Source organism: Erpetoichthys calabaricus, chromosome 2 (assembly GCF_900747795.2).
Source record: "Erpetoichthys calabaricus chromosome 2, fErpCal1.3, whole genome shotgun sequence".
Classification (NCBI taxonomy): Eukaryota; Metazoa; Chordata; class Cladistia; order Polypteriformes; family Polypteridae; genus Erpetoichthys; species Erpetoichthys calabaricus.
Genome location: NC_041395.2, coordinates 85,595,087 through 85,619,955, shown reverse-complemented (window position 1 = coordinate 85,619,955; position 24,869 = coordinate 85,595,087). Strand labels below are relative to the sequence as shown.

Genomic DNA, 24,869 nt, shown 5'->3' with positions numbered 1-24,869 from the left:
AAGATTTCTACTTGTACTAAAATAAATAATGAACTTCAACAATACACAGCAATAACTAAGAACTCGCTAGAATCTCTAGAACTGCCAGAATCGAAAAGCTCACAGTTCTGGGGTAAAAGAGTTCTTAAATCTGTTGCTCTTCACTTTTGGGAATCAAAATCTGCAGGTGGGTGGCTACAAATCAAACTTAGGAAACCAAGGATGGCTGCTGTCTGACAGAAATGATTTAGCCTTCTTTCAAATTTCTTTGTGATACAGCACAGTAAGTGTGGGCTGCTGCAAGCTAGTAATTTTACTGCTAATTTTAACAATGTTGTCAGACAGTTTTTGTTCTTATTATTAAGATTCCAACACATAAAACCAAAAGAGAAAACAGACTTAATAAAAGTAAATAAATAGTATCATTGCAGTTTTGTTGATTTTAAAGCAATTGATTTTCCTTAAAAAGAACAGCCATTTTTGTTCCTTTTAACAGACTTGATTTATAACAAACCTCCAATTAAATATTCAAGAAATATCATTCTACACTAAGAAGACTCTACTGTTTTTCTCTAAAATCCTTTTTACCACTTTTCACTCAACAGATGCGCCACTGAATTACTTGTAGAGCCCTGGCATTCCAAGAAGTTTGTTGTCTGTTATTTTATATTTGGTGAAGTACAAGATGATGAAACAGGTGGATTCTGGGGTTGAGGGACAGTAACTGTCTGGATGTTTGGCACCTGGAAGGCAGCATTCACTGGATTCTGAATGATAACCACAGGCTACAGAAAATAATTAAAGAAATACATTAACCATACGCAATATTCAGAATGCATTGCAGTAAATGTAATTGTAATTCATGCATGAGTACATACCCCACCTCTGTGTGCATTACTTATCGTAAGCCATGATTATATAAGTAAACCTAACTTTATCATAGTACACAGAAAAGCTAAATGATTAGTCAGGTTTAAAGGCTGCCAAGGAATTATATAATGGCAATTTCTCATCCAATGACATTATAAGAAGAGGCAAGTGGCCCAGGCTTATGCTAAAACCTGATGATACAATTCTACAATATTACATTATTCATTATAGGTAATGATCTACCAAAAACGTAAAGCATTGAAGATAAGATGCATCATTAACAATATAAGTGAAATTTTAAATGCAGATTCTGCTAATTCATATAATGGCAGTGTTTAAGCCCTGTGACTTATGGAGCGCAGTGGGCACAGTTGCTGTCTCGGAGTGCTTAAACTCTAATTTAGATATAAACAGGGCATTTTACTCCACAGTGCAAATGCATTTTGTTAAAATGTAAGTGGTTGTCAGTACATGCCTTCATGTGACAGGTTTTGTGCAGAGAAGGTTCCTGGCTTCCAGCTGCTACCCAGAATAATGCAAACAAATGTAATGAAAACTAGTAATGCTCTGACCTCTGGTCCTTGAAGAAAGGTGGTTCATCCACTTCTTATGAAACACAGCCCCCAGGTTACCCTGCTGACGGTGGCACAGCCTTTTTCGTATCCTAAAGGTGTGAATCATCAAGTCTTTTTTGCTTGGTGTGTATGACTTGTTTTTGCAATGAAAACAATGAGCAATGTGTATGACTGTGCTGCTGTTTTGTTCACGTCCGCTATGCTGCATGGCCACACTGCAGCTTGCTGTCAGAAGGACCCAAAGCCAAAATATGTAGTAGAGATAGCCCTCACCACGAATTCTTGGGTCAACTATGACTTTCTTTTACACACAGAATGTATGACTTGCATTTGTGTCAACAAACAGATGGCTTGCGCAATGTATTCCACCGTCAATTGTCATTGTTCTTTTACTGTCATGTATGCTACGTGCCTGTGCTGTCATTCTTTTCCTGTCAGGCAGGTGAAAATGACCCCATTACTGAGGTAGCCTGCACCTTCAATTCTTGGGTCACATTACGCTTTTCACATCCTAAGCCATCGATTAATAGAAAGATCAAAGGCTAAGGCCTTGTGGTTCACAAGCTTTCACGTGGCAAATATACAATCCTTAGCATTATATACTGTATATACATACAGGCAGATGAGGTAGGAACAGGTAATATACATGATACATAACCTAAGGTTATACTAATGCCAATGCCCGTTCCACATATATTCTCACCTTAACACTTATCGGTCCATGTTTTTGATTAACTCACATATTAGATGTAGGGAGTTAAAGACTTCTTTAATTAATTTTAAAAATAAGCTGAGCTGTACTGGGCTTTAAGAAGCAACCACAAAATGACTTATGGCTTTGCAGTGTTTACTTTAGTACTATATTTTGGAGCCAGACCTGGAGGTGACACCAGTCCATTGCAGTGCATAATTGTGCAGACATTCATAGATGGCCAGTTTACAGGCCTTAAACCTGATAGCATGTCTATCTATGACTATAGAGTTGCCAGAGGAAACCAGCACAAGAAGGGCATGAGCATGTGCTGGTGTTATACATAGGCATTCTGACTGTCAAATAAATTATAGTTTAAGACTACCTGCAATGCAACCACTCTAACAGCAACTTTCAATGTCTATTATAACTTAAATTGTGACTGCAGTATTCTTTACATCAAGGGTGTCTAACTCCGATCCCGGAGGGCTTCAGTTGCTTCATGTTTTCATTCCATCCATTTTTTAAATTATTGACCAGTTTTTGATGCTAATTAACTTTTTGCCTTCATTTATTTGGCTTGCTCTTTAAGACTCAGACCCCTTGTTTTTTTTCTTACTTAACAACCAAACAATAATGAAATACAAAATGAGCCAACGCATGAGCCAGCTAACTAGAGTTCACAATACAATATATGAAAAAACAGAAAGGTGAAGGTCTCTGTAATGTTGATCTGCAGAGGTCCACAAAACACTCTGGCAGTGCTTTAAGAAAAAAAGAAAACAGTTTTAGAAATGTTTACTGTGGCAGAATGAGTGCAGCAACGGGCAATGGAATTGGTTCAACAGGATTTAATTAACAACAATTGGGTGAAGGTTGAGGTCCCAACTTAGCTTGTGATCTATTGGCTCACTTCATGTTTCATTTTTATTTAGCTGATAAAAAAGTCAGAGTTCTAAAAACAAAGCAATTAAAATGAGGGTAAAAGAAGTGAATTAATAGCAGTATTGGGTCATCTATTTAGAAAGTGGCAGAAAGGAAAGCATGAAGCCTCTGTAGCCTTCCAGGATTGTAGTTGAACACCCCTGTTTTTTACAAACAAATGTTCAAAAGTTTTACCGTATCTTTGATTTGACAAACAGCTTTACATCCATAAATAGACAGGGAAAAGGCAATACAGAACTCCAGAATAGAAAACAGTAGCAGAATAGATTTTATTCCATTAGCAACACTCTGCAAAAAATAAATAAAAACAATAAATAAATAAGCATTTAATGTTTTATTTTAAGTTTTATAATAACTAGGGGGCTCCGTCCCCAGCTCGCTTCGCTCGCCAACCCCTGTGTTTGGTTTACCGGATATACAACACAATTTATTTTTTGTATAGCCCAAAATCACACAAGAAGTGCAGCAATGGGCTTTAACAGGCCCTGCCTCTTGACAGCCCCCCAGCCTTGATCCTCTAAGAAGACCAGAAAAAACTCCCAAAAAAAACCCTTGTAGGGAAAAAATGGAAGAAACCTAGGGAAAGGCAGTGCAAAGACAGACCCCTTTCCAGGCAGGTTGGGCATGCAGTGGGTGTCAAAAAGAAGGGGTCAATACAATACAGTACAATACATAGAACAGAATAAATCCTCAATACAGTATAAAAATAAAAATTCTAGAAGTACGGAGTAGAATTTCACATTAGATGATATCACATAATATGATTTGGATTTGTTTTAAGTCCTGGAGACCTCATTCATCAAGCTGCCTCCCCCATTTTGTCATTCCACATCTGAAATAGCGCTAATCCGATGAAAGGACCTTTCATTCCTACGTCCCCATTCATCAGGGATGACTTTACCTTAGGCAGGCAATCTACAATTTAAAGAGATTGTTATTTTCTTGTGAATTGTTACATATGCATTATTTTCACTTTTACTTTAAAAACTTTTGTAAAAACAATACTTGTTTCTTTATTTCCTGCCCCGCGCGAGGTTACATCTCTTTCTTCCCAGACGTATAATACTGCTCATGTTGTGAAGGGTGTTGCGGCTGAACGTACGCTAAGGATATGCCTTTGGATCATTTGCTGTCTTTTTGCTGCTTGCTAGCTACCTCTTCTGCCTGTCATTGTTTTAAGAGCTCAGAGCACATGATGCTTGCCTGCCAAAAGCAATCAAACAACTGCTAGCTTAGAGGTCTGTTGACTTGTTTTAAATGATGATCTCACATGATGTTGTAAAAGCAATACCTGTCTTTGATTACTGGCCCCGGGCGTGGTTGAATTCTTTCTTGCAGGATGTATAATACTGCTCGCGTTGGGTTGGGGTAGCTGCTGTCGCGCTGCCCTTCGATCTTTTTAAAGCCTGTATAGCCACTGCCCTTTTTGCTACGGCTCTGGGACAATCTCTTGGCACCTAGTCTCATGTTTACAGTCCCCGCGAGACGCACCGTGGCAAGTCTCCTTGGTCTCGCGTGTCTTTAAAATGTCTTTCGAGATTATCACGTATCGTAGCCTTGCATTTGCTTTCCATTCCAGGATTTTCTTTTATATATAGAGAGATAGTCTATTAATTGAAAAAGTAAACACAAGTGTTATTATAAAAAAAGAAAAAAGACAATAATAGTTTGAAATGACATTATAGTCCTTGTCACACACGTGTGCATGGGAGACAGTTTAAGAGCTCAAATAACTGTGATTACCCGCCAAACCAGGTATGGTGCTGTCCTCTAATGCTTTCTTTCTTTCTCCCTCTGCAGACCAGCAGTCTGACTGTTCCACAGCTAACATCATGTCCGCTTTCTGTTCCTCTGGACCTGCCTCTTTCTGTCATCCGGCCATATAAATCACCATTTTTGTTATTGTGATCAGTTCTATTATGAGCTCCCCTCTGAAAAGACTGTTTATTTACTTGCTTTTTTTTCAAGTATACAGGGTTTCCACGTTGGTAACCCCAACTCTTTATCTTTTGTCATGTGCTTTATCACATCCTATTACAATTATGCAGCTAGAATATAATGTATCTTTCTGTATTATAAATTCAACAAAATCCAGGTTTGCATGACCTGATATCCTCTGATGAAGGAAACTCCACTGTAATTATGTTGTTAGACTTAAGAACAGCATTTGACACCATTGACCATTTCATTTTACTGCACTTTTGACACCATTGACCATTCCATTTTGCTGCACAAGCTAGAAAATAATGTTGGACTTAGACACTGTCCTTGCCTGGTTTAGCTCTTATTTATCAAATCAATTACAATATGTACAGAAAAGGGATATGGTGTCCCGCAAGACTCAATACTGGGACCTTTACTGTTTTCACTTTACATGCTTCCACTGGGATCTATCATTAGAAAATATAATGTTAATTTTCACTCATAAGCAGATGACACCCAGTTATACCTTTCTTTTAGACCAAATGAAGTTTCTCCGATGTTGTCTTTAATTAGTTGTGTTAGTGAATTAAAGGAGTGGATGGTTGGGAACTACTTGTCTTTAAACATAGATAAAACAGAGATGATAATTATTGGAGGGAGTGATGCTGATAGCAACAATATTTTGTCATCATGTGACTCAGTTGGAATCACCATTCATTTTACTGAATCAGCCCGCAATCTAGGAGTTATCTTAGATTCTAGCATGTCATTTAAAGTGCACATTACAAAGTTGTCTAAATCATGTTTCTTCCATCTTAAAAATGTTGGGAAATTAAGGTGTTTTCTAAATAAGCAGGATTCTAAGAAATTAAGAAATTTCTAGTAGGATTGCCTACTGCAATTTGGTGTTCACTGGATATTCAAACTATTCTTTATACAACTTCCAGTTAATCCAAAATGCTTCGAAAAAATTATTACAAGAACAAAAAAATATGAACACATACAGTTAGGTCCATAAATATTTGGACAGAGAAAACCCATCCGAGAAATTGCTACCAATTGCTGAAGACTCACTACTTCAGTTTAGCTGCTGATTAATTGTACATTCTGCATCTCTGTTGTTATTCGTTAGATAGATAGATAGATAGATAGATAGATAGATAGATAGATAGATAGATAGATAGATAGATAGATAGATAGATAGATAGATAGATAGATAGATAGATAGATAGATAGATAGATAGATAGATAGATAGATACTTTATTAATCCCAAGGGGAAAAGCACTAAAACATTAGTTACATGATAGTTATAATTTGTTACTAACCCTCACCTATTCTGTTTCTCTTCTCAGTACTCCCTACTGCCAGGTCAAGGTAAAGTCATCTCTGATGAAGGATTGCAGGAATCATCGGGTAGAAGGGTCTTTTCATCGGATTGGCTATCCCAGTGCTGACTCAGCTGTGAAATGGCCAATAGGGGGAGGCAACTTGATGGCCGAGGTCTCCAGGACTTTGAACAAATCCAAATCATACTATGTAATATCATCGACTGTTGAATTCTGCTCTGTACTTGTAATATTTCTATTGCACTATTAAATTATATTGTGGTTTTTTTTTGTGAATTTTTCCTTGTGTTCTTAGAGAGTCAAGGCTAGGGGGCTGTCAAAAGGCAGGGCCTGTTCAAGCCCATTGCAGCACTTCTTGTGTGATTTTGGGCTATACAAAAATTAATCGTATTGTAACATCCATGAAGTTATTTTCTGTACACAGAATTGTTGACAAGTTGATTCTAGCCTTTTGCTGAAAATCCACTGATTCTCCTTTTCACCAATGGCAAACATCTCTCCTCAATCTTATTTTTCATGAAGTGGCAGCTGCAAGGATTAATGAGTCTTCCAGCCCTGACATTATTAACTATACCATTAACAACCATTTAGCAAAGGGATAGGTGTCATGTGATCCTTATCACCATTGTCCATCTTAATCTTCTTGCTCGCTGTTTGGGTTTTACTCCTATCCTTAGCATACCCAGGTATTGTCTTCCAATTTAATTTCCAGCACCAGATCTTCAAAGCCATCGTAAGAGGTGGTAAAATGAGTGAGCAGGTGGGGTTCCAGTGAGCATGAATCCAGTTCCTATTTCGTTGTTTCTTTTTCTCTTTCTCTTTTTGACAGTTTGGACAAAGTTATTGAATATTCAGTTCTAAAAATCCTGCATCTCTTCTACCAACTTCAATATAAATTTTGTCATAAAAATATTTGAAGGAGAATACTCAAATGCATGTTTTTAAATACCATTTTACAAAGTCATGTATTTAGGAACCAAGATCAAATAAGGTTTGTGGTTGCTAAAGCACCATGTGTGAATATTTAAGAGGGAAGCAATGGAGAATGTGTGTCTGAAAACAGGAGAAACCTACAGTTGTACAAAGAGATTTCTGAGATAAAAGCAGATATGAGTGTGAAATGCTGAGTTAGAGGTGGCATTATAAGAAAACTGGAGATGCTATAAGTAGTGGAAGAACACAGGCAAAAGGTGACAGGATAGAAGAAAAGTGAAATGTGAGAGAATGAAATGATACCCTTTAAACCTGCCCTAGATACAGTAAATGGGATGGATAGTGATGAGCGAAACAGCATAGTTTCAAGTAGCTTACAGTTTCTTAAAACTGACACTAAATCTCCTTCCATAAGTAATTTGCATTTATGAAAGACAAAGCTCACTAGAAAGATTTTTTTGGAGGTTTTAGGTTTTTTGGTGATGTAAAACAAGGAAAACTGCTCCCTAAAGCTTCATTCACACTTTACCTGTGTTCATTTATGCCTTTCATTCACAACACCATGTAAATGTGACATGCTGAATATTTTCCACACAAAGACACACTAAAATGTACCATCTTGCTTATTAATGTGTTTTTTGCAAAGGAAAATCTTGCTACATGGAAAGCCTTGCAACTGCCATCTCTTGTCTTTTGATTCCTACAGAAGAAACTGAAGAAATGCATGTTCCATTCACTGTAGAGCTTTGAGGTTTTTTTTCTATCTCTGATGCCTCTTTAGAACTGTGATTGTCAATGTTGTCTTCATTAATGCAAAGTGGGGATCATACTACTAGAACACAACTGGCATCCCAACAAACTGTTTACATATAACAAGAAATGAGTCAGGTGATTTTTCCCTATTGCAGATCATAATAGTAAATCCTTCCAGATAAAACTAAACACTTTTCTTCTTGTTTTAATGGCAAATTTAAATGGAGGCAAACACTTTGTTTTGCATGTTTTTTTGTGAAGTGAAACAACAAGTTGCTAAGTTGCTATGCACATTCAATTTTGTACAAATTACTTTGTTCATCACTAAACTTCATGACAAATTGAGTACCCCAGGTCAGAGATATAACGTTACATTTGATTAGATGGTCTGGCGTCCCTTCCATGGATTGTTCTTGCCTTGTGTCCGGTGATTGCCGGGATTGGCCTCAGCTTCCCCGCGACCTTGTACTAGATACGCGGGTTAAGAAAATGGACGGATGCAGTAGTTTGCTCTGCCTTGATTAGAAGGTCTGCTATTATTCAAAAGCATGTCGGGTCACTTCTACTAGAAGTAACTAAGATCCAAGATCATGCTCCGCTTTGTAGCACTGGCTTTAAATATGGGCATTAGGGGGTTGCCCAATCCAATGGTACAACATTTTGAGCAGCCTTTACTTAAAATGTGGGGGTCCCACTACGTGATAAGCAGAACGCCACATGCCATGCATGGCAAAATTTCGGAGTTCCCCCTTGTGATGTCTCGCCTTTCCAGTTCAATATATTCATATCAGTTTCCGATCGGGCTTTTGGGCTGTTGATTTGTAACTTGGTCTACAGTTAAAGAATAAGCTGTACTTTTTTGCCTGAAAATAAAACGCAAATTAAACTGCATCGGGGAGTGCACAGAATATTTCCAAATACAATTCGACCACAAAACAGATCATACGTGCTCTTATGCTATTATGAACGTAACGTCAGGCATCATTTTCAAATTTCACTGAAACTGGCTAATTGGAAACCAAATGTTTAATGTGGTCAGACAGACAGAAATACATGATGACAAATGTGCAGCTAAATGTGTCATTTCCAATAGGGTACTTGGCAGTACAATACTCTTTAAAGGTTGACAGACTTAGAAATTACATTGAATTTTATGGTAGAGCTTTTGCTCCTTTGGTTCATAGGAGTTAAATAAGTTTGTTAATGCCACATAGGGATACTTCCTAGATGTCTACCACTGGAGATAACTAGGTATGGTCTACTAGGAGGTGGCCAAGGGCAGGAGAATGGCATGTTAAAGAGATTACATTCTTGGCTTGTCTGAGAATGTACAGCATGGAGATGCTAGAATATATCTTTATTTTTTCCATATTTCATATATCTAATTTTCAGAAAAAAACTTTGTTATTTATAAGTTTATTATTATTTTTTGTAATTATTAATGTCCTTCACTTAGAAATTTTTGATGCCATTTTTTAAAATTCTTTTACCATCTAACTCCAAATCCTACTCTATCAAGATTAGCCACATTACCAAGTTATTCATTAAAATGAATTAATAAATAAACAAAGCTAACAAGTATCAACAAATTACCTGTATCAATGCTGGTGCACAGTTTGAATCATCACATGCCAGTATGCCATAATAAAATGGTATGTCCAATGAGTACATGCATATTCCCAGGATCGTGAAAATTGCACTGATGATATTCATGGATAAAGCTCCTTTCATCTGCAAACATGTAAAACAGCCATTTTTAACACAGTTTTTGATTGTCTTTCCCTCCAGCAACTTATGTAGCCAATTTGTGTTGTTAAAAGAGCACTTTGCTTAAATTCAATTGAATACCCCTTCTTGTTCTTTTTCAGTTGGGTCAACATATCTTAAATGTGTGTATTTAAGAACAACAAATTAGATACAGTATTTAATAAAGTTAATTGTTTTGCCATTTTTCTCTTATACGTCTTTCCACATAATGATGGAAACAGCAACTTTAAGATTAACCTAAAGAATTGGAAATGCTGCCAACTTGTTCTCCCTGATTTGAGAGGGTGTTCCTGTGCATAATCTAGTTTATTCCCACATATCCAAAGTTATACAGTAGAGTTAATTGACTCTTTCAAACTGAACATTGCATGAGCGTGAGTATGTTTGTGTTCAGGAATTGACCCTTCAATTGACTGGGGCCCTGTGCAAGGCATGTAATTTTAACTTACACAGAAAAGAAAGTTGGTTATTTAAGAAATAATTCTTTAACACTTAAATACTGTTTTCCTTAAATAATCCTTAATCTGATGACTTCTGTAAAAATACTAAACAAAATTGTGATTCTAAGCCTCTTCCTGCCATATAACCTGAGCATGTGGCGGCAGTCAGTTGCATTGCTGCATTACACAACACTAATACTCTTTTAACAGAAGCTCTGTACTTTTGTTCCTGAAAGAATTAAACATTAAACAAATTAAAAAATACACTTTTCTAGTACACATTTTTACCATTGTTCAGATTGCTAACTTTCACCTCCATGTGTCCTCAAACATCAGCAGATTTTCTACTGCAGAAGAGAATGATGGAATTTAAACACAGTGTATAGTGAGTGTATGCATCACCCTACGAATATCAAGAGTAACATATGATGGAATAGATAATAAACTAGGCAGAGTAATCGTTATTGGAAAAGCATGATATCTTCAAATGGTACAAGAAGTATTCTACAACTACAATGACTTTATTTGTAAAATATTTTTATACCGAGGATGTAGCTCTAAGTGCTTTTCATGATGTCAAAGAAACAGTAACAAGAAAGGTACAACAAATTAAACTAGGTAAGAATGATAATGAATAAGCAACACAAAATAAATTAATATAAGCGCACATAGCATGCATCCAGGTTAAATCCCATTTTAGCAAATACTGAAGTAACAAAATTTTCAGAATAACGAATATTTTTCGTAGGCCTAGACAAATGTTCATAGAACATCATGTTAAGTGAATCTAGTTTTAATGAAATATAAATCTCAGTATAATGAACGTTTTTTCAACCAAAAATGGCCACCAAAGATAAAAATGCGATTCAAAAAATACTTAATGTTGCTCCTACAATTTCTGTGCCGAGTCTTGGGAACATTGCAACAGGTTGTCTCAAAGAGAAAGACGTTCTGTTGCAAAATTTTCTGTTTCGGGCAGTCTTAGTGAGCATGTAGGCGCGACATCATACACATTGCCAAATTGTTAGTCAGTGCTCCACTGATTGTCCGGGTGGGTAGTCGTGTCGTGTTTCATAGCACTTCTCAAAGTCTTCTTTAAGATGAACAAAAAAAAATTGAGAAACGGCGTCAGTTAACACTGAAAGAAAATTTAACAATCAAGAAAAATGACGTAGCAAAAGCATTTCGGCATCAGCCTTCATCTCCATCTAACAACTCGTTTTCATTCTTAATTTTCATATTTCCGTTTAAAAATGCGACATTTAACGTCTCGTCTTTATTCTGTATTAATAACTGTATTTCTATTAAAAAATTACATCTAACATCTCGTTTTCATTCTATGTTCGTACCTGTATTTCTATTAAAAAATTACATCTAACATCTCGTTTTCATTCTGCATTCATACCTGTATGTCTATTAAAAAACACATCTAAAATCTCGTTTTCATTCTGTATTCTTATACCTGTATTTCTATTAAAAAAATTGCATCTAACGTTTCATTTTCATTCTGTATTTTCATACCTGTAATTCTATACAAAAAGTAACATCTAATGTCTCATTTTCAAATAAAATATTTTTTGCAGTTTAAGAACTGCTGTTCTTCTAAACAGGTATTGTAAACTTTGGGTAACAGAGTCACACAAGAGACAGGAAGGTGAGTCCAGGTTTCCAAGGAAAATACAGGTACTTTATTACTGTATAGAGAAAGCATGTACAGTGTCAAGACTTCATTTAAAATAGGAGCTCTTAGGAGCTGCGGCATGGGCAATTGTCCTGTTTTAACTCCCAACTTCAGATTAGAAGAACCCCAGCGGATTGGAATCACATCTGTGGCAGACACAGTCTGGAGAAGACAGATCAAGGAGAGTGTGAGGAAGAGCAGATCAAAACTCGGTGTTAAATGTTTAACATTTTGCGACAAGCATGTTACGCGGTAACCCTGATCCTGCAGAGGACAACCAATTGATTTGCTCTTGGTTTACTATTTACCAGACGTGGCTGAGCAGCTACAGAGATGTCCTTGCGCCACTGCCATTAAACATGGAGATTCATCAGTGGCCCTGGTCACAATAGTATACGCATTTTCCCGATATTCATTATAATGAAATGTACGTTTTAACGAAATATTTTTATGGTCCCTTGAGTTTCATTATAATGGGATTCCACCTGTATATAATTAGTAGAAACGTATACAATACATGCAGTATATCGTATTGTAAGTCTCTAAAGATGAGTCTGATGGTAAGGCCAGATGGCAAGGATAACATCTGACCTTATCTAGAAAATTAATAAGTGAGTTTGATCATTTTAATATTATTTTTAAATGCATTTAATTATCATTATCATTCATGGTGGCTCTGAAATCCGTACTAACCCCTACTTTCTCTGCTGTTCTTTTTCCAATTTTCTGTGGTGGCGATCTGCGCCACCAGCACCTGATCAAAGTACTGCGATGTCCCTACATTGTTGGATTAAAGGCCAGAAATCTACATGACGATCATCATCAAGTTCTTCCATGTGAAACCTGAAAACCATGAGGACTGGTTGAGATAATTTATGTTAGATAGAATGCCTACAGGGGCTGGGCAGTCTCCTGGCCTCGGAACCCCTGCAGATTTTGTTTTTTTCTCCAACAATCTGGAGTTTTTTTTGTTTTTTCTGTCCTCCCTGTCCATCAGACCTTACGTTTATTCTATGTTAATTAGTATTGCCTAATTTTATTTTTTATATTTTGCCTTTTTTCTCTTTCTTCATCCTGTAAAGCACTTTGAGCTGCATCATTTGTATGAAAATGTGCTATATAAATAAATATTGTTGTTGTTAACAGCTTTTCTGTAATTTTTTAATCAAATTTTAAGGTCTAGGTGAGAGGTCATGTTATAATTTTTTTTTTATGACAGAAGATATAAAAACAAATAATAAAATTGTGCATAACCCCAAATAGACACCACTGCAACAGGAGACATGGTCTAGTTTCACCAAACCACTGCTACCTCTCATGTTCTCCTTCCCTTATTCCAGCGTTTCTCAACCTTTAAGTATTTGCGACCCGAGGTTTCATAACAGTTTTAATCGCGCCCCCCTAACATTTTTTTGAAAGGAGCCCACTAATACCAATTTGTTCTTTTTTAATTAATGATATATCCATCCATCCATTCTCCAACCCGCTATATTCCTAACTACAGGGTCACGGGGGTCTGCTGGAGCCAATCCCAGCCAACACAGGGCACAAGGCAGGAACCAATCCCGGGCAGGGTGCCAGCCCACCGCAGGACACACACAAACACACCCACACACCAAGCACACACTAGGGCCAATTTAGAATCGCCAATCCACCTAACCTGCCTGTCTTTGGACTGTGGGAGGAAACCGGAGCGCCCGAAGGAAACCCACGTAAACACGGGGAGAACATGCAAACTCCACGCAGGGAGGACCCGGGAAGCGAACCCAGGTCCCCAGATCTCCCAACTGCGAGGCAGCAGCGCTACCCACTGCGCCACTGTGCTGCCCTAATGATATATCATAGATGCATATTTTATTATACCTACTTAACTTTTATCGGCATTTAAATAACTCTATATTTATTTTTCTAGTACCAGAATGTAGTTTAAGTTAATTTGTTTTGGTTTCAATAGATGTATTTTTCATATTTTTGATTCTTGTTTTCTTTTTTTCACATCTTTCCACCCCCCTTTTTGTTATATCGAGCCCCCCTAGTGTGCCCTCCCCACAGTTTGATAACCACTGCCTTATTCTATATATATATATATATATATTCATGCATATGAGTCTGAGGATCACCATCCAAGCTCTTCCCAGGTATGTAGTACCACCCTGGGCCAAGACAGGCCACTGCCACTGACAGCCTTGTCATGTTCTTCCTCCACAGCCTGGAGAAAACTCCCAGTGATGGCAAATGACCCTACCCCTTATGGTCCCGGGCATTAAAAGGAGGGCCATCTGTATGCAGGCGTCTTTGACTAAGGAGACAATACAGAGCGAGATCCTTCTTATGAGAACATGCATTACCGGCAGAAGTCTGACGATCATGCTCATTTTACTATATGGCAGTTGCTTTGTTGTTATTTTCACACCAATGGACATTATTTTTCTTTAAAACAACAGTTACTAAACTATGTATAGTAAATTTATATATAGTCACATATGTATGTCTGTGGATCACCCTCGGGGTTCATCATAAACAGAGAGGGAGTGCTCGTGCTAAACTTCTCCTCTTCTTTTCCAATGCAGACACCCACTGAGGGTAATTGACTCCTCCTCTTCCAGTCTTCTGGTCTTAAACCCTCTGCTGGTGGAGAGAGGCAGTCAGTTTTGACTCAACTGAGCCAAATAAAAGAGCTCCGAATACCTTTGTAAACATTTGCCAGAAAGAACTGGCATATTTGTTTGCTATTATATATTACAGAAGCACACATATCACTCCTTTTTGTTTTATTTGTGGGGCTATATTATAAAGGGATGAAAAGGTTAGTGCCCAAGTACTTCTTCTGGGACCCAAAGTACTTCATTTTAACCACAATATTTATATTTGCCCTCTTAGTAAAAGCACCTTAATTTCCACAGCATTATGTGGAAGGCTGCTACCACATTCCAACAAGTTTACTAGTTTACCTAAAATGCACAAAATAAACTTTATACAGATGGTGGTCTGGATTTCAACTATTGTACTGATTCAATTTACTTAACGCCATGAGAGAGATCCATCTGTTGTACCACAGTATGATTCACATTGATTAGTTTAATTCTGAGTCGTTGGGGTCCTACACTCTTGACCAACAATCATTTTAATCAGGAAAAAGTTCTCTGAATATTAAATTCATTCTTTCAGCTTGGAAAAGGTCCTTAATACTGTAAGTGGACAAAGCAGAAATGTTTAATGTGTAGTAGACTATCCATAGCATTATATTAACAGATCAAGAAAACCTGAACTTAGCCTGTGTAGTTACATGCAGTAAAAGTCCTTTTAAAATTAGGAACATATTCATATTTCATAAAACTGTTATCTTCTACCCATTACATTACCTGTTATGGACCTAAATAAATAAAGGTTCTTTCTTTAACCTTCTTGTGGCATCACTCTGTAGAACTGCTCTGGCACTTTTATTTTTAAGAGTGTAGAGCCTACATGGAGAGCATTATCGAGAAAGTAGAAGCCAATGATATGGAGCAATAGTACATTACATGGTAACTCTTACACACCCATGCTTTTGGAATAATCAAGAAAACCCATGCAGACATGTCAAGAGTTAACAAACTCTGCACACGCAGGGGCTAACATTTTGAACCTAGTTTATCTGCTAGACTAACCACTGTAATACTATGGCACAGTATCAAAACAATAAATGAAATAAAAAAATACCAAAAATTAAGTGCATTGGAAGAATGAGGAGAACAAAAAATTAAAATTAAACAGCTTTGCAAGAAATCTTACACTCACCAAACAAGGAGTAGGTTTTTTTGTAGCAGCAACAGAGAGCGATCCAGAGATAATGTACTGTTAGAAAAGCAAAAGAAAGTCTGAGCAGATTTATAAAGCTTTTGTAAAATCTTAATTGTTGTGATTCTCAAGCATCAATAGATCAGACCTGCTGTCTTCTTCATGAAACCTTTATTCTATGAAACACTTTAAAGAACATGTGCTGCTACATTTCTTGACAAAATTCACAACAATGCAATACAAATAGTATTATTAGAAAAATCTAATCAGATTTTACTTGTTTTTTGAAGTATAATATACAGTTTGTGAGTCATTATATATATGATAATTATGTTTCATAAATAAAATGCATGGTTTGCGTATCAAATCAAATAAAATTTTGTCACATACAAGTATATACAGTACAATATGTAGTGAAATCATTACTTACTAAATTCCAAAACTTAAAAAGAAGATAAAAACTCAAGAAACAATAAATCCATGACTCTAAAAAGATCAATAAATATCTAAATATACACAATAGCAACAGTAGTATGCATTGCATTAATCTGAACATATATATATATTGTGGCAAGCGGCTGGGGGTGGTATCCAGCCGGGACACCTGGAAGGACTGGAGGAGGGATGTACGCCTCCTCCAGACCATGAGGGGGTGACTGCCCTAGTGGCTATGAGGACCATGGGAAAGGAGTTTGGAAGCTCAACCATATAGGGGCCCGTGGTCACCACCAGGGGGCACCCCGATGCCTGAGGAGCCCTGGCCCTCAGCACTTCCGGCACACCCGGAAGTGCTGGGGGGAAGAAGACCAGGGACACCCAGAGTGCTTCCAGGTGCACAGGCATTCATTGGGAGGCACCTGGAGCACATCCGGGTGGGTATAAAAGGGGCTGCCTCCTTCCATTCGATAGCTGGAGTTGGGTGGAAGAGGATGAAGCCTGGAGGAGAGGAAAGGAGTGGAGGTGGTCAAGAGAAGAGGCATTTGAGAGAGAGGCCTGGACTAGGGGTGTTTGGTGCTGAGGCACTGGGGTGTGCATGCTACACTTTATTGTAAATAGAGCTTGTAAATAAACGTGTGTGGTGATTCAAACAATGTCTACCTGTCTATGTCCGGGCTGTTCCCCACAATATATATATATATATATATATATATATATATATATAGTTAATGTTCTTGCATTCTATACAGTATGTATTAGCAACACATTACTGTAAAAGTAATTGGCACCTCTGGATTAAACCAAAATTCTGCATTTTTTCTTTTAACAGTCATTGTTATCCGTTTCTCAATTGTACCATCCCCTGGTCATATGGTTATAGTACCAGGTTCCTTGAATCTGAAACTGGTAACGGTTCCATTGCACAAGGCAACACAACTGCATATTAGGATAAAAAAAACAGTTAACTCTAAAGAACTCTCTGTAGACATCTGTAATAGAACTGTTGAGGAACAGAGCAAAGTAAGGGTATTAAACCATTTCAAAATCTTTTTATGTATTCCTAGGAGCACAGTGACCACAATAATTGTGAAATGAAAGAAGTCTAGAACCACCAGGACTCTTCCAAGAGTTGACCATCTGGCCAAGCTGTGTAACCAGGAAAGAAAAGCATTGGTAAAGAAGGTAACCAAGAACCTTTTGTTCACTCGAACAGAGCATCAGAAGTCCTCTACTGAGATAAGAGAACCTGTTGGAAGGATGGCCATCTCAAAAGTGTTACATTAATTAGGAATTTATGGTAAAGTTGCTCGATGGAAGCCACATTTGAGTGAAAGGCATATGACACGCATGAGGAAAATGGTTCTCTGGTCTAATAACACAAAAATAGAACTCTTGCGAAATCCAGGCACTGCTCATCACATGTCTAATAATATCTCTATGGTAAAGCACCACACTATGTGTGGTCCTCAATGGAGGTTCAGGCAGCCTGGTCAGAATTGAGAGAAGGATGAATGTACCCAAATACAGAGAGGTTCTTACAGAAAACTTACTGCAGAACGCATGCAATCACAGACTAGGGTGATTGTTCCATTTTTGAAATGGCAATGACGTAAAGCATACAGCCAAGACAATACTGGATTGGCTTGGAAAATTCTCTGACTATGCCTGAGTGGCTTACTAAAATCCCAGACTTAAACCCCATAGAACATATGTGGAGAGACCGGAGGATGGCCATTTCATGTGAGACTTTTTAATAGACATTTTGGATATTGCTTGCTGTTGTCCAGCACTGGGGACCAAATGCTCCCATTCTATCAGAAACATGGTTATTAAAAAATACAGTTTTATGGTGGAATATTCCTTTAAATTATATTTATTTTTGAGTAAATTACCTTAATACTTGAGGCAGAATTATATAGTTATATAGTAGTATATTATATAGTTAAATTAGTGCCAACCAGTCCTATAATGGAAAAGTATAATGTACCATGTTGAATGTAGTTGTGCCTTATAACAATTTGCTGATTGGAAGAAAGTATGCAAATACGTATATGACAAAAAAACGATTTTACACACATGTATGTGCAAGTTACTCTTTAAAAATCACTATCATTTTTTAAATTTGCATAAGTGAATGCACCTGGAACATTGTCTGGTTGCTACTCTGAAGCAGTTATATATGAACTATGCTAATAAACCTTGTTTGCATGCAATCAAGATTTTGCAGACCTAGTGCAGTAGCCTCCCTCCTGATGTATCAAGACACTGCCACCTACATCTTGCCTGAATTTGAAGAGTGCAATGGTGCACTCTGCTCATCATTGAAGCACAAGGTTGGATAAAGGCATAATATACCTGAGTGGGTAGCCCCTATCACCTGGCACATGTAACGGCATGATTGCTAGCAAAATTAATAGTATAGGCCATATGATAAACTGTGGGTTCAGCCAGTTACTTTATCAACAAGCCAAACATCACATATAATACCCTCAGCAAGTTAATAAAAATAAATTAATCTTTGGGTGACCCAGGCCACCAAGTCATGACATTAATAGGTCTCATCTTAGCCTAACATAAACAGCTTCAATCTCGCTAGGTACAATTATTGGTGTGAATACTGTCAATTACCATGATTACTTCAGAAAAACTGAAGTAATTAAATTGGCTCAAAAGCCATTCATCATCATGAGCAAAAAACATCCTACCCATCTGTTAAAGCTCATTCCTTTTGAGTATGTCCATTTGTATATTTTCAAGCAGCACCAAACATACTGTGTTAAACTATTAAGAAATAAATAGGCTATAAGGTATGATATTTTGAATTTTCTTTACACAGGGAGTGAATCATGCTTGAGTTTTTACTGCACTCTGGTTTCTAATCCTGAGAAGTGACAACAGGTAGGCTTATATAAATTAATATAAAAATAAAAACATTCTTCAGTGCAAATACACAGCATCAACCTTCATAAAAGAGAATTAAAAGTCTATTCAATTCAATTCAATTCTTTATTGTCATGTGTACAAGTACAAGTAATTCTTACTTGCATGTGCCTCCACAGACAAGTCAAGTCAAGTCAAGTTAGGGAGCATGCATCCACCACATGACGAAACAGCTCAGGATCCCAGTTGGCAACCCCCAGGGCAAACACGTGGTCTAGTTCCACCCTCCGGAAATTACCTTCAATTCACCGCAGCCATGTATTACATGGGCGACCCCTTGGCCTGGTCCAGCCACTTAGGAACCAACAATGAGGGTCCTGCGAGCTGGATCACCCTCGGGGAATCGCACAACATGGCCATAGTGCTGTAACTGACGCTCCCTCACAGGCCGGTCATAATACAGTATCCAGCAACCTTGAGGGGATCCCACGAATCCTCAGGATGTCCAACAGGGCAGCTCGATCAACTGAGTCGAACACCTTATGAAAATCGAAAAAGGCTGCAAAAGAATTGAGCCGGCATTCGCGTTTGTGCTCCATGAGAACCCTCAGTGCCAGGATGCATATATGGTAGACTTCTTAAGTGTAAACCAGACTGCTACAGTCGCTTGTAGGTGAGCAAGTGATCATGGATCCTATTGAGGATGACCCTTGCAAGGACCTTACCCGGCACCGAAAGCAGTGTATTCCCCCTGTAGTTGTCACAATCCAGGCGATCGCCCTTCCCTTTCCATATAGGGATGACAAGTCCCGTTTTCCAGTAGGATGGGATGATCCCAGTTTTCCAAATGGAAGTAAAGATTGCTTGCAATGCCAGGAGGACAGCCTTACCACCAGCCTGGAGAAGTTCACCTTGGATACCACAGATCCCTGCAGCCTTGCCTACCCTCAGCTGGTTCACCACCTGTGCAAACTCAGTGAGACTGGGTGGTTCACAGCTAATTGGAGGATCAGCCTCAAGAACCGTGGACTCAGAGATATCCAACATTCTAGCCTGAGGATCAGCTATGAACAACTGCTCAAAATAGCCAGCCCAGAGGGTCACAACTGCAGTGTCATCCGTAAGGACCATTCCGTCAGCCACCCTGACTGTGACTCTCCGAGGAACAGATTTGGATGTGCATAATGCTTCGATTCCTCTGTAAGCAGGGTGTGAGTTGCTAGACCACAGATAGTGTGTCATTTGCTCAAAGATTCCTCTAACAAATGCCTCTTTATCTGCCCTCAGAGCCCATGCAGCCATCCTTCTCAGTTACCGGTACAGACCAGAGTTGCCATCAAGCCATGCGCTGTGACTCCTCTCGATGATATCCAGGGTCCCCTGCGAGATGAAACACCTCCTTCTGGAAACAGCAGTAACAAAAACACAACCCTCAGCAACCTTCAGGGTCTAGTCATGGAAGGTCTTGCACTTCACATTAGGATCAGCAGTCGCACCCAAATCCACAAGTTCCTCACACAAACTGCGTGCAAACTCGTTAGAAATAGCTTGGTCTTGGAGTCAGGCCAAGTCCAGGCTCATTTTCCTAATAGGTGATAACCTAGTGGACCTAAGCTGGATCTTCAGAGTAGCAACAAGAAGTCTGTGGTCAGAATTCACAAACTGGGCACTTCTGTAGATCCTGCAGTTTTGCAAGAGCCTCCAGCATCTGACCATGAGGATGTGATTGATCTCCTTCACTGTTCCACCAGTATTGGAGTACCAAGTCCAACGATGCAGCTCAGGGTGCTGTAACCAGGTTACAGCAATCCGCTGACCCTGACCATTTGCAAAGTCAAGGAACATGGAGCTACTTTCACCATGGTCACCAGACCCATGGGGACCGAGACAATCCTCATGGTCAGCCTTGTCAGTGCCAGTGGTTGCATTGAAGTCACCCATGACCAGAGGAGTGTCACCTCATGGGCACCCATCAACCACTGTACGAAGCTGCGAATACAATGTCTCCCTTACCGAAACATCACACGCTGTGGTTAGAGCATACACCAAGACAACAGACAAGGCACACAGGGAGTGTCGTAATCTGAGTGTCATAATATGCTCAATGAAAGGAGTGACATCGGACACCATCGAAAGAAGGCAATCTGCTACAGCAACAGCTACTCCCCGAGAATGACAGCCATCAGAGTGACCAGACCAATAAAAGGTGTTTCCACCTGCAGAGATCTGGCCAATCCCAGGTCTGTGCACCTCAGAGAGTGGCGCCACTGAAATGCGGAGTTTACGCAGCTCCTCCGACAGCAGAGGAAGATGATCATCATGCCAGAGAGAAAAGACATTCCACACACCTACCCAGATGGGCTGCCTCAAATTGGGACCCAGGTGCTGCCGTGTAGCGGGCGACGCCTAGGCACCACACCAGTTCTGATCCCCAACAGACCTGACTCCATTGGCTCTCTGACGGTTTCAACTCTTCCAGGTATGGGGCTCCCGAGAGCTTTTCCCAAATTCCCTTCATGATGTGAGCAGCCTTTCTATGGGTGGCTGCAGTAAAGCTACTCCCGCAGAGAGCAAAAAGGAATCCTTTCTGTCATCTTAGAGCTGTGTGAAGTTTTGTTATGGTGGCTGGAGTGCTAATCCTGCCACCAACCCCCATGATTTCCCAGCAAGTTGGAGGACAGCTTGCAGGGCCAGATGCAGTTTAACATCATACCTAGGACATCAGAGACAAAATATTCATGAGTCTAATTGCACTTGGGTAAAAACTGTTCTTGAATCTGGAGGTGCATCTTCGGATGGACTTTAGACGCTTCCCAGATGGGAGGACAATGAAAAGTGGCAGTAAAGAATGGCTGGAGTCTCATCTGATACTGTTTACCTTCCTGAGACTGCATGTGGTGTGGATGTCATGGATCACAGGGAGCTGTGTGCCTGTGATCTGCTGTGCCGTTTTCACCATGTACTGCAGAGCTCTGCAATCCTGAACTGAATAGCTACTGTACCAGGATGTAATGCATCCTATGAGGATGGATTCCACAGCACACCTATAGAATCTGCGCAGAGTTGTGGGTGACATCCAGGCTGAAGTAGAGGGGTTGTTGGGCTTTCTTAACTATTGCTGCGCTGTGACTTGACCATTTAAGGTCATCAGTGAAGGTCAACCAAAGGAACCTGAAGCTGTTAATCTGTTCCACAGCTTCCTCTCCGATGTAAATGGAACAATGCTCCCATAACTGATTACAGAAATCCATGATCAGCTCCTTAGTTTTGCTAACATCGAGGGTGAGGTTGTTGTCCTGGCACCATTCTGCCAAGAGTCTGACCTCCTCTTTGTAGGCCACCTTGTCGTTCTCGCTCATCAGACTGATTACAGTGGTGTCATCAGCAAACTTGAGGATGGTATTAGAGCTGTACTTTGCCATGCAGTCATAGGTGAAGAGAGAGTAAAACAGGTGACTCAGCACACTGCCCTGCGGGGTACTAGTGTTAATGATGATGGTGGATGAGAGTTTTCCACCAATACGCATATACTGAGGTCTGCCAGTGAAGAAGTCCAGGACCCAATTGCACACAGAAGAGCTCTGCCCCAGATCCATGAGTTTAGCGATGAGCTGGGATGGGATGACAGTGTTAAATGCAGTTTTGTAGTCCACAAACAGCAGCCTGGCATAACAGTTATTGTTATCTCGGTGAGACACAGTAGTGTGAAGTGCCACAGAAATGGCATCCTCAGTGGGCCTGCTGCAAAGGTAAGCAAATGGGAGGGGGTCCAAACTGTCAGGGATTATGTTCTTAATGTGTTCCAGCACGAGGCTCTCAAAGCACTTCATTGCTATGGGAATAAGTGCTACTGGGCGGTAGTCATTAAGACAGTCCACTTTATTTTTCTTTGGTACAGGGATGATCGTTGTGTTCTTGCAGCAAGTGGAGACAGATAAAACTCTCAAAGATGTGTTAAGAATGTCCATAAAGACAGCAGCTAGCTGATTGCAGTGTGGTTTTAAAATGCAACCTGAAACTCCATCTGGACCAGCTGCTTTGTGGATGCTGAGGGAGAAAGTCCTCCTCACTTCATCCTCAGAGATCCTCAGGCTAGAGTCTTGCGGCTCTGTAGGAAGTTGCACAGATCTGTCCAAGTTAGTGAGCTCGAAGCGGGTGAAAAACATGTTCAGCTCGTCTGGAACTGAAGCAGTGGTAGTTGTAGTCACGTGTGTCCGGGGTTGGTAATCTACAATTTTCCAGATGCCATGCCACGTGACAAGTGATAGTATCTGCTGTGCTGTTAAACTGAGAGTCCAGTTTGTCGGCTTACGGTACTTTGTGTGTTTAATGGCTTTCCGGAAATCATACCTGCTGTTTTTGTATGACTGCATATCTCCAGAGTGAAATGCACTGCTGCACTCGCAGATCTGCCAGCGGACTTCTGCATACATCCAGGGCTTATGGTTGTGAAATACACGTACAGACTTTGTGGGCGTGCAGTCATCCATACATTTCCTGATGAAGACTGTGACAACTAAAGCATACTCATCCAGATTATCAGAGGACTCTTTGAATGCGTACCAATCCATAGAGTGAAAACAGTCCCTAAGTTTTTCCTCCGTTGCTGGGGTCCAACAGTGCCCCTCTCACAGGGCTGGCTTTGCGTGCTTCAACTGCTGCTTGTAGGGAGGAGCAACAGAGTGTAATTTAATATAATTGCCGTTTCAATTCATGTTATAATAATGGCATGGTGGTATAAATTATTACATACAGGACATGCATTGTCATTTACATAGTTTGGCTGCAGTTCCCTGTTTGGTTAATGGTGTCACCATTTCCCACTTTTTCATGCTATGTTGTATACACGGGTCAGAGTTGTCGTAAATATATGCAAGTTCTCCCTTTAAGTTTTCTTTTATAAATCCTGAATTTTGCATGGAAAGTTGTGCATGTACATTTCAAGCCTCTTTTCTGTTTTATAAATCTGACCACTTATCTGTAAATTTTACTGATTATGTCCACTTGTTGATTTCTGCATAATGAGGGTTTTTATCATTAGGATTCTGCTACTCATTATAAATGCTTGGAAACTGAACAACTTCTAGTATTGTTTTTTTCAGATTAAAACTTGAAAGACAACAAAGAAAATATTAACTCAGTTTTATGAATCTTAATATGGACCACTCTGCTGCATTCATAAACTATCTTCAGTATGAATATTTATATCGAAGTACAAGTTCAGCCTATACAGAACTAATAACTCCTCTTCTAATACAATCACAGTTTTCATTATGCTGTACTATCCTGTGTACATTTTTATTTTGATACTAGTACCAACTCTTAATTATTCTGTGGTGAATATTAAAAACTAATCATATTAATTCCTTTGTAATGTACATTGTCATTGTTCTACTTTTCATATCTCAGTTAGTAAACTCTGAATACAAAACATGTAACAAAATTAACAAAAATATGTTATTCCCCTGCGGTGGGTTGGCACCCTGCCCAGAATTGTTTCCTGCCTTGTGCCCTGTGTTGGTTGGGATTGGCTCCAGCAGACCCCCGTGACCCTGTGTTCGGATTCAGCGGGTTGGAAAATGGATGGATGGATGGATGTTATTCCCTATTTCTGCTATTTATCATTCATCACCAGAGAATGCAGATGAGCACTAATTTACTTTTGTGGCAGTGGTTAGTGTCGCCTCACAGCCCTAGATACATTATGTCTGTTCATTTCGTATCTATAACATTGCTTGTGTTTCATTTTTGGTTTTCAGCAATTACTTATTAGGTAAATTAGTGACTCTAAATTGACCAGGTATTACAGAATGTTAGAGAGTGTGTGTGTATGGCGTCCTGTGTCCCTGTTTTAAATTTAGTGGTTTCAG

The 24,869-nt window shown here is 39.2% G+C and overlaps 1 protein-coding gene across 1 annotated transcript in view; it reads right to left on the bottom strand.

Annotated features, from left to right (window-relative positions):
• Positions 1-530: 530 nt before the first annotated feature.
• The window catches only part of LOC127526587 (membrane-spanning 4-domains subfamily A member 15-like), a 29,161-nt gene continuing 4,822 nt past the window's right edge, over positions 531-24,869 (bottom strand). Inside the window, exons 4-7 of the mRNA XM_051922471.1 lie at positions 15,682-15,738; positions 9,610-9,747; positions 3,235-3,348; positions 531-764 (exon numbers count right to left, since the gene is read on the bottom strand). Of these exons, the coding sequence (XP_051778431.1) occupies positions 639-764; positions 3,235-3,348; positions 9,610-9,747; positions 15,682-15,738 (435 nt within the window). The 3' untranslated portion in view covers positions 531-638. The remainder of the gene's footprint in view (positions 765-3,234; positions 3,349-9,609; positions 9,748-15,681; positions 15,739-24,869) is intronic.